Raw genomic sequence first — 10,861 nt, forward strand, 5'->3', positions numbered from 1 at the left:
TGATTTATAAATCAGTAAGAGAATTGTTAAAGATAACAAGAGTTATGAGTGGTTGGGCCGGGCATGGTGGTTCACGCCTGTAATCCCAACACTTGGGGAGACCAACGTGAACAGACCACCTGAGCCCAGGAGTTCAAGACCAGCCTGGGCAACATGGTGAGACCCCACGTCTTCAAAAAATACAAAAATTAGTCAGGTGTGGTGGCACACACCTATAGTCCCAGCTGCTTTACTCCTGGGGCTGAGGGAGAAGGATCGCTTAAGCCCAGGAGACAGAGGTTGCAGTGAGGTGAGATAGCACCACACACTCCAGCCTGGTGTGCACTGCGTGGCTTGTGCCAACAGGCCCAACTAATGTTTTATATTTTTTGTAGAGATAGGGATTCCATCATGCTGCCCAGGCTGGTCTCAAATTCCTGGGCTCAAGTGATCCTCCCACCTCAGCCTCCCGAAGTTCTGGGACTACAGGCGTGGGCCACCGCACCCAGCAAAGACTACTAATTTCTATTAAAAGATTTGTAGTACTATTTGACCTTTTAAAAACATACATCGCTTTGACTTAAAAAGTAATTCATAAATACAAAAATTAGCTGGGTGTGGTGGCACACACCTGTGGTCCCAGGTACTCGGGAGGCTGAGGCAGGAGGACTGCTTGAGCCCAGGAGGTCAAGGTTGCAGTGAGTTATGATTGTACCACTGCACTGCGGCCTGGGCAACAGAGTGAGATCCTGTCTCTAAAACAAAAACAAAAACTAAATTAAAAATTAATTTAGGCCAAGCACAATGGCTCATGCCTGTAATCCTAGCACTTTGGGAGGCCGAGGCAGGTGGATCACCTGAGGTCAGGAGTTCGAGACCAGCCTGGCCAACATGGTGAAACCCTGTCTCTACTAAAAATACAAAAAATTACCCAGGCGTGGTGGCACCACCTGTAATCCCAACTACTTGGGAGGCTGAGGCAGGAGAATCGTTTGAACCCGGAAGGCGGAGGTTGCAGTGAGCCAAGATCACGCCACTGCACTCTAGCTTGGGTAACAAGAGCAAAACTCTGTCTCAATAATAATAATAATTAATTAATTCATAAAAATATGAATTGACATCTTACAAGGTTTCAGTTTGCAAATATTTGAAGAGAAAAGGTAAGCTCCTCAGGTTAGCTCCAAGCTACTCACCCAAGAGGCTGTGGGGCAATGGCTGTATGGTCAGACCCCGCTGTTTATATTAGTCACGGGCCTGTCAGTCTGAACAACAACAGTCAAACTGTAATCTGAGAACTGTGAATGCTGCCTGCAGCAGTTCCCAGAAACAGGCCTGACTCGGGGACAGGCGGAGGCAGGCCCGGATCTGTCCACTGCAGATGGGTGGGGCGGCAGCCTGTGTGTCACTCATGCATGGCCAGGTGTGGCTGAAGATAAGGAGGGGACCCAAGCCCAGGACGCTCTTCCTGGGGACCCATGGTCCCAGATGAAACCCAAAAATAGCTTATGCACTACCAGGTATGGGCCTAGTCCAAAAGAGTTTGACCCGCTCTTTCTCTGGGGTGAACACTCTCTTTAGCCTCTCAAAGCATGAGTAAGAAACTCTACCCTTGAGATGAGTAATGCAAAGACAGCAGAGGAAAGTGGCTGCCCTTCTAGCTGGCAGGCTCCATGCTCGGCGCGGGCTTGGACCCCGCTGTGGGGTAGGACAAGCCACTTGCAGAACGCATCTTCCTCTGCTCAGTGAGTTTCTCACAGCATGAGCTTCTGGAGCAGCCAGTAAACACACTGCACGGTGTTCCTAAGGTACACGCCCAAGTGGACGTCGCAGACCATGAATCAATAACATGTGAGTGAATGTAAACACCAACGATATCCAGTTCTGTTTTACAAGAAATAGACAAGGCAGGCAGAACTCAGCCTCTCTCAGCATTTAACAGTGCAGGCTGAGTATCCCTCATCTGAAATGCCTGGGGCCAGAACTGTTTCAGATTTCGGGTTTTTTCAGATTTGGGAATATTTGCATTCCAAATAATAAACTCAAAAAGCACCAACGAGCACTTCCATTAAGTGTCATTTCGGCACTCAAAAAGTTTCAGACTGCAGTGCATTTCCGCGTTTGGATTTTTGGATGGGGATGCTGACCCTGTGCAGTATGAGGCGGAGCTTGTTGCGAGTGCTCCCTCGCTGGCCGCTCTCTGCATACGCAGCCCTTATTCTGTGTGGTGGTTGGTTACCCACTTTCCTCCATTTTTCTGTCAGGACTGACTTGGCTGCTTGAGAAGAGGAGGGAACAGGAGCACAAGCAGGTGAAGGCAGACAGCAGCACGGGAGTGAAAAGTCACGCAGGACGTGTCCCTACTCTTCTCTCCGTCTCAGAAAACTCAGAGGCAGGTTTTCTGTGCTGGTCCCATGAGCAGGGACCAGGACTGACATGGATTAAACAGGCTCTGCCAGGAGAGAGAACCCCTTATAACCACATCTACTGCAAATGGTGAAAGTGTGGGTTGGTGAACAACTAGTATAGAGAACTTCTTCATAATTCTTTTTTTTTAAGTTTTTATTTATTTATTTAATTTTGAGATGGGGTCTTACTCTGTCGCCAGGCTGGAGTGCAGTGGCACGATCTCGGCTCATTGCAACCTCTGCCTCCCATGTTCAAGAGATTCTCCTGCCTCAGCCTCCTGAGTAGCTGGGACTACAGGCATGAGCCACCATGCCCAGCTAATTTTTTTTGTATTTTTAGTAGAGACGGGGTTTCACCATATTGGCCAGGATGGTCTTGATCTCTTGACCTTGTGATCCACCCGCCTGGCCTCCCAAAGTGCTGGGATTACAGGCGTGAGCCACAGTACCCAGCCTATAATTCTTAAATGTAGACTTCTACCAATCAAGGTCCCCAATTGCAAACTTTGAAATTTACCTTTTCTTCTGCTGAGACATCAGCCATCTTGGGAAGTGGTGATGGAGCACGCTTTTTTATCAATAATAGGACATCTAGAAAAAATAACACGTATATCCATCACACTGGTTATCGTTTCATACCCACAGAATGGCATAAAGGGTGCTGGATGCCCTGAGAACAGAACAGCAGGGGTTCGGCTGGGCGCAGTAGCTTCCATCTGTAATCCTAGCACTTTGGGAGGCTGAGGCAGGCGAATTACCTGAGGTCAGGCGTTCAAGACCAGCCTGGCCAACACGGGGAAACCCCGTCTCTACTAAAAATACAAAAATTAGCCGGGCATGATGGCGGGCGCCTGTAATCCCAGCTACTCGGGAGGCTGAGGCAGGAGAATCACTTGAACCTGGGAGGTAGAGGTTGCAGTGAGCCAAGATTGCACCACTGCATTCCAGCCTGGGCAACAGAGCAAGACTTCATCTTAAAAAAAAAAAAAAGAAGAGCAGGGCTTCAGCTGGGTGCAGTGGCTCACTCCTGCAATCCCAGCATGAGGCAGGCGGATCACTTGAGCCCAGGAGTTCAAGACCAGCCTGGACAACATAGCGAGACCCCATCTCTATGACAATATAAAAAATAGTTGCGCATGGTTGCACATGCCCGTAGTCCCAGCTACTTGGGAGACTGAGGTGGGAGGATTGCTTGAGCCCAGGAGGTCAAGGCAACAGTGAGCCTGACTGTGCCTCTGCACTCCAGCCTGGGTGACTGAGTGACACACTGTCTCAAAAGAGCAGGGGTTCCTTTGGTCCCCTCTAAACCAAGCATCTACACCAGCCTTCCCTCACTTTTGCATGATGTCTGCATGGCCCTAGCTGAGGTACAAGCTCCCAGGCCTGGCACGAACCCCCAGGTGACCCGTGGCCCAGGAGGCGTGCACAGCACGGCCCCAATAATTGTGCAAAGAATTGGTGACGATCCTGCAACAGGCATTTTAACCGGCTCAGTTCTGAAAAAGTCTGTGAGGGTGGAGAGTCGAGTCTTAACCCTCAGAGGTCAAAACCTGAGATGTGGCTCATCCCCAGCCCGCGACGGTGGCCATTCCCCACTGGCTTGGAGCTTGATGGTCATCTCAGTGGATATCCGTTAGCAATACTTCCAGGATTTTCAAAACAGCTTACTTCAAGTAATTCCATAATTAAAGGCATTATTTGAATGACACAGACAAAACTGATGTCTGCTCTTCAAGTGCCTCCAGACACAAAACCATAAGCAATTAAATGGATGTGTGTGTCTAACACTGCACTGGGATGCCAACATCACCACAACGAAGGTGAAACCTGCAGAACCCCTGGAGTCTCTGGCTTTGCCCTGAAACAGAACTAAAAGCGAAATTCACATTTGGCTTCTCAAATGTCTGCTGCTTGTTCAGTTTCAATTTCTGCTGTTTTTCACAAATATTCTATAACGGAACTCTTTTTAATAAAGGAAAAACAGAATGCTTTTAGTCGATCTTGTTTTTGTGCTCGTGTCCAGCTCAGAACACTGATTCTGGTGGGTGGACCACCCCCTCCTGGCTCCAGCACCCCCAGCAGCGCACAATGCCTGATGCCAACCCGCCCACCCACAGTAGCCTTACCTTGGTCCTGGATGTTCTCTTCCAAGATGGTCCTGGCATCACTCAGCACCCTTTCTGAGGCAGCATGGATTAATTTATGATGGGTTATACTTTTGGGATCTTCTAAGCTACCATGAGCACACTGGGGAAAAATAGATATTTCAAGGTAGAAAATAAGTAAATCGTAATTCTAATAACATAGGACCTGGCATCCCAAGCCACACCAGGAATTTACTGGGTTTTCTTATGAGCTAAGAAATTACACCATTGATGAAATTAAAGAATTCCCACTAATGGTAGATGCCAAATGAAGCATCATAGCGCCAGATCCCCTCGGCCAGGGAGCTGATCCCCAGCCCATGGAGTACTCCTGAAGCAAGCTCCCAGCTCTGATATACCACACCCTACTAACAATTCGCGGCCACCAGAATTGCTTCTTTGGTCTAGAAAGATCTGGAAAATAATTTTAAATGAAAATAGCAGATCCATTGTTTCCTGATGACCTAAAGATCTACCTAAGTTTTGGGCAGTTGTTTTTCTTTTTTCCACAGACGCATGAAAGGGGCCAGAAAGGCTGCCCAGAAAGAAGACTGGCTCACAGAGAGCCTGAGATGGGGAGAAGACGAGCGCTTGGCATGATTGCTCTCAGCTTGGCTCAGCTCACTAAGCAACAGCCATGCTACATCCCGAGATTGGGATAAAAGGGGCACTTAGCATGACTGCTCTCGGCGTGGCCCAGCTCACGAAGCAACAGCCATGCTGCACCCCTGGGCGGCTTGAAGGTGGACTGATGGGCACGCAGTCACCAGGGCCCTGGAAACCCTGCAACACCCGGGCAGGGAACAGGAGGCAACACATGGGCAGCAGTGAGGGGATCCCCCTCACACACACCACAGCCACCTCCCAGCAGCGCTCACGGGGGACCTGGGAAGCCATCTTGACAGCTACTGACTGCAAACTCCAGGAGGAAGTTGGAGCAGATGGCCATGACCCCTTCCAACCCTGCCATTACAAAGATCTCACAGCCAACTGCTGGCAGGGGTAGATCCTGCTCCTCAATTCAGCCAGCATCCTCTCTGCAAAACAGCGCACAGCTGTCCCTGACTCATGCACATGGCACTGGCTTGCGGGAGTCCTGCTTTCCTTTGGACACGGGGGCTAGGCGTGTCGGCTCACCATTTTGTGAAGAATGGCAAACACTGATGGTGCCGTCTGATGAAGACTGAGGTTGGCACATGTGCCTGCGTGTTCATGCCCAAGTCGGTCCAGAGCTCCACAACTCCACTCTATTATCTACCTCAGCACCACACGGCCCGACACACCACAGCACAGCACACCACCGCACAGCACACCACACCACCGCACACCACCGCACAGCACACCACACCAAACAGTGCCCACCTAACCAAATATGGTGCCTCCCCAGCCGGAATCGTGGGGTGAGAGGAGAGGGGCTGCGCTTCTGTGTTTCACAAAATACCCACAGTTTCCATAGCCTGGCCTGAAAACCCTTCAGAACTCAGAGCTTGGATGGAGAGAAGGCTGACTATTTTCTTGCTCTTACAGATCCCCTGAGGTTAGATGGTAGAACTACCTGACTATCAGAAAAGGATGAAACCCTCACTGGGCACTTTCTAAACCTGGTAGCGGGCTCAGCCTGTGGGTCAAGAGCATGGCCCAGCCTGGAGCGGGGCCGGGGCACCACCCCAGGACAGGCCGTCCTCGGACGTCTCAGGTGGCCAGGCAGACACCCTGCTGGCAGCTCACTTTCCACCTCCCTTTGCTGCCACAGAGGCTCTGAAACACCCAGCACACACAACCGCTTGCTGGGAAAGAAAATCTAAGCACACACTTCACCTCTCAACACTGGCATTTTAAGAGTAACTGGAATATTCTGTTACTCTCGAGACTGAAAACGGTTTTGAAAAAGGGATTGACGGCCTCAGGGGCTGTCACTCCTTCAGACAAAACTGGCCAGGCTGAGGGGATGTTGGGGGGACGCAGCTACTAGGAAGACACACTCCTGCCAGACACGCTCAAGTGCCTCTGGATTTGACAATGGCTCTGCTCCCTGAAATACCGGGGGTGCTTCTTCATGATCCTAAAGTTTGCAGGCTAGTTCATTTGTCAAGTTCAGAATACGGACTACGAAATGCAATTTTCCAAAATAATTCTCATACTAATTCCCAAAAAACCCATAGTCCACGTGTCACCAGCACACCAGGAACAACACGGAACCACTAGGACGACCGTGTCACTCTGCTTCTTTGTTCTCAGCAGAGGCTGGGGTACGGCAGCAAAAAAGCCCCAACCAAGGCTGCTGGAGTAGGGAGGCCCTCACACCCCCACCCAACTACATCCTGCTCCTCCCCAGAAGAGTAGTGACTTCGTTTCTGCTTGTACCTGATGCAATCTGTCATCTGAGGACCCATCTGCATGCGATCTAGGAAGTGGAAAGTTTAACAGCTATACTAGCAGGTACTGTGTTCTATTCTGGCAATTTCATGAACTTTTTTTTTTTTTTTTAAAAGACAGGGTCTCATTCTGTCACCCACGCTGGAGTGCAGTGGTGCGATCTCCGCTTATTGCAACCTCCGCTTCCCAGTTTCAAGTGATTCTTGTGCCTCAGCCTCCTGAGTAGATGGGATTACAGGAGTCCGCGACCATGCCAGGCTATTTTTTACATTTTTAGTAGAGAAGGGGTATTGCCATGTTGGCCAGGCTGGAATTTCATGAATGTTTACGACACACCAAAAACTCTACTGCACCACAGGTATAGTTTTCTTTTTTTTTTTTTTTTTTTGAGACGGAGTCTCTCTCTGTCGCCCAGGCTGGAGTGCAGTGGCTTGATCTCGGCTCACTGCAAGCCCCACCTCCCAGGTTCACACCATTCTCCTGTCTCAGCCTCCCGAGGAGCTGGGACTACAGGCGCCCGCCACCATGGTCGGCTAATTTTTTTGTATTTTTAGTAGAGATGGGGTTTCACTGTGTTAGCCAGAATGGTCTCGATCTCCTGACCTTGTGATCTGCCCGTCTTGGCCTCCCAAAGTGCTGGGATTACAGGCATGAGCCACCGTGCCCGGCCAGGTATGATTTTCTTAAACTCATTAACTACCTGTTGTACAAGACGAGTTCCTCTGCCCCCTTCTCCACTCCAGGCAATGGAAGCTAGAGGCCACCACGGTGATCCCAATTTGCACAAAACAGAAAAGGGAAAGGCAACAGCAAGAGCTGTGATCATAAAACCCCCCCTCGATTCAGGAGTGCACACCCAGGAGCACAGCGGGGAGAAGCCGACATCATTCCCCTCCAGGCAGATGGAAGAGAGGAAGGAAAAAATCATGCCGGTGTCAGCAGGCACTGGGGACCTGGCGAGGAGGAACAAAGCTAAAACGGACACCAGACCTCACTGCCTACAGCAGGATGACATCCAGGGACCGGCTTCCAGAGAGACATTCAAATACACAACTTGAGGATTCTCTTTTCTGACTAATGCATTCTGGCCCTGCCTGCAGAACCACGCTGGGATGTGGTGGTGGGGAGCCTTTCTGACGCTCAGCTCTGGAGTCCTGAAATTTATGTCGGCTCTTGTGGTGTGAAAATCCCCTGCTAGTCAGATCCTCCACACCTGTGGAAACCGCAGAGTGGGATACAATTTCAATTTAAAGTAGAATAATGACAAAAAACTCCCAAATGATACATCTTAACACCAAATGGAATAATATATATCAGGAATATAATAATTAGCATCACATCGGAACTGGCTGCCTAACTGACCCCCAGTGCTCCTGAAATTCATGAGTAGGTGTGGATCAAGCAGCTCTCATTTCCTATTTCCTTTCATAAAAGAATGTCATGATGGCCATGTCCATCGCACCCTGAGTGAGTTAAACTAAATGCCGTGCCAACGCAGGGGACATCCCACGTCGATGCAGTGTGGGGTCCACAGGATATTTTTGTCTATTCCATTAACCCTCAAGTTTGTTTTGGTGCCACTCTAAGCCTGGCCCTGGACTTGTGGATATAAACCAAACCCCTGAGGAGCTTCTGTACTGGCTCAGGGAGGACACAGCACCTCAGAGAAGTTTGTGGGTTTTTTTGTCTGTTTTTTTTTTTTTTTTTTTTGAGACGGAGTCTTGCTCTGTCGCCAGGCTGGAGTGCAGTGGCGCGATCTCATCTCACTGCAACCTCCGCCTCCCGGGTTCAAGCGATTACCCTGCCTCAGCCTCCCAAGTAGCTGGGATTACAGGCACACACCATCACGCCCGGCTAATTTTTCGTATTTTAGTTGAGATGGGGTTTCACCATGTTGGCCGAGATGGTCTCAATCTCCTGACCTCATGATCCGCCCACCTCGGCCTCCCAAAGTGCTGGGATTACAGGTGTGAGCCACCGTGCCCGGCCCAGAGAAGTTTTTTAAAACACACACAACTAGACAAGCAACAACACCTGGCTCAAACAGCCTGGATGCCCATGGAGTTACCGGCGCTGGAGCTTAGTGCTGCCCCAGTGGTTGTTCAGATGGCAAAATCATGCAGACCGGGGCAGAAAAAAAGCAAGAAAGCAGCCAAAACATACCGGCCCTTGAACGCAGGAGGCTCAGCCCCCTCCTTGGTGTGAATCCTGAGGCCAGCACCTCCCAGTTATTCACAGCCAGTGCGTTCCAGAAGGGGGCTTGCCAAGCTTGCCTCTGACAGTTCCAGAACTCCACAGAACCATGCTCACAAAAGCAACTCGAAAGTACTCTATGCGAGCAGCTGCTATGGTTAAGAATTGAAGTTTATCCTTAGAGACCACACTTAGCTCAAGTCTAACGCACTCAACCTGTCAACACAGATATGTAACTTATCACACGGAGTCGCCACTAGAAAGCTGCAGCCTCCTTCAACCTAAATTCTGCCAAGCCCTCAGCTCATGTCAAGTATAGACAGGAGGTCAGTCTGACACACAGGCTTCTTAGCTGACCTTACTGAGTCCTTCAGAGACTCGAGAACTAGTTCCAAAAATCAGCAACCTAAGGAACTAAATACATAGGAGTATTTCAGGTGAATAAACTTTAAAAAGCGTCTCAGAGAGGAGATCCTACTCCTGGGCCTTCCCTCTTGACCAATTTTATCTCTGCAGAAAAGCAGCGGCGCAGGGCCTTGTCCCGCAGCGGCACTAATTTCAGGGACTCCAGCTAAAAGGCACAGTGGCCTGGGGCCAACCAGGAAAAGAGCTCCAAGCAGCCGGCTCTGCGGGAAAGGGGAAGAGGAAGGAGAAGGGGCCTCTTAATGAAGGAGCCTACGTTAATTCTCAGCTCTCAGAGATGCTGCTGAAAAAAACCTCACCCCAACAGCAAAAAGGTACAACTGCCGGAAAGTCATGACGCCCTGCTCCGTCGGCGACTTCACGCTCCAGGCCTCAGTTTCCCGATCTGCCCCTACCTCCCTGCGTGGCTGCAGAGTTAACTGAGAGGCTGGCGTGTACAGGGCTCGGCCGGGCGGCTGGCACGGGGCGAGTGCTTAGTGACCGGTGTCCGCCGGCCGGCCGGCCAGGCCCGGGACGAGCGTCCAGAGGTGTGGGATCCGAAAGGGGGAGAGTCAGGCAAACGAGCAGGAGGCGCTGCCTCCACCCCCGGAGGAGAGGGCCTGGGAGCTGCGGACTGGGCGGCGGACCCCAGGTCGGAGCGATTCGGGGACTGAGGCGGGGTCCGCAGTCGGAGGGGTCCGGGGAGGGTGTTGGGGGCAGGGGAGGGGGCCCGGCCTTACGTGCTTGAGGCAGCGCTCCTTGAGCTTCTCCACCGAGGTGTCCTCGGAGGCCTCCTCCAGCCACTCGGCGCCGTCGGACGCGCAGATGTGCAGCCGCAGCACCTTGCCCGCGAAGATCTTGTCCTCCTGCACGAACATCCCGCCGCCGCCGCCGCAGGGGCCTGCGCCCGCCGCCCGGGCCCCTGAAGGTCACCGGGCAGGCGGGCGGGGCGGGGGCGGGGCCAGACCGCCCGCGCGCTCCTTCGCTGGGCCGCCGCCGCCCCGCCCCGGCTCCCGTCGGCCGGGCCGCCGTCACTCGCCGCGGCCTCAGCGGTCGCCTCGCTCCCGCCGCCGCAGCCGCCTGGGGCGCGCTGTCGCCGCCGCACAGGAAATGCGTCACGGGCGCGTCTGGCGCATGCCGGGAGATGTGGTTCTCGGACAGGCGCCTCGCTCCCGCCGCCGGGGGCGCGCTGTGGCCACCGCAAAGGAAATGCGTCACGGGGCGCGCCCGGAGCGTGCCGGGAGCTGTAGTTCTCTGGCCGCTTCGTTCTTCCCTGACCTGCAGGCGGTTCCCACCCGGGGCACTCACCACGTGGGACCGCATGGGCTCTAAAGGTAAAATACACGCTGGATCCCAAAGAAG

General features: G+C 52.1%; 1 protein-coding gene across 8 annotated transcripts in view; it reads right to left on the reverse strand.

The window, feature by feature from the left end:
- The window catches only part of UBAC1 (UBA domain containing 1), a 34,042-nt gene extending 23,445 nt beyond the window's left edge, over positions 1 to 10,597 (reverse strand). Inside the window, exons 1-3 of one of the 8 annotated variants that reach the window (XM_054520903.2) lie at positions 10,240 to 10,506; positions 4,511 to 4,631; positions 2,902 to 2,975 (exon numbers count right to left, since the gene is read on the reverse strand). In XM_054520903.2, coding sequence (XP_054376878.2) covers positions 2,902 to 2,975; positions 4,511 to 4,631; positions 10,240 to 10,377 — 333 coding nt within the window. In that variant the 5' untranslated portion in view covers positions 10,378 to 10,506. Of the gene's footprint in view, positions 1 to 2,901; positions 2,976 to 4,510; positions 4,632 to 9,067; positions 9,092 to 10,239 lie in introns of those variants that run through there. The other 7 variants (XM_054520905.2, XM_054520904.2, XM_054520906.2 and 4 more) reach the window with 7 other exon arrangements.
- Between the last annotated feature and the right edge of the window lie 264 nt (positions 10,598 to 10,861).

Source organism: Pongo abelii, chromosome 13 (genome assembly GCF_028885655.2).
Source record: "Pongo abelii isolate AG06213 chromosome 13, NHGRI_mPonAbe1-v2.0_pri, whole genome shotgun sequence".
NCBI lineage: Eukaryota > Metazoa > Chordata > Mammalia > Primates > Hominidae > Pongo > Pongo abelii.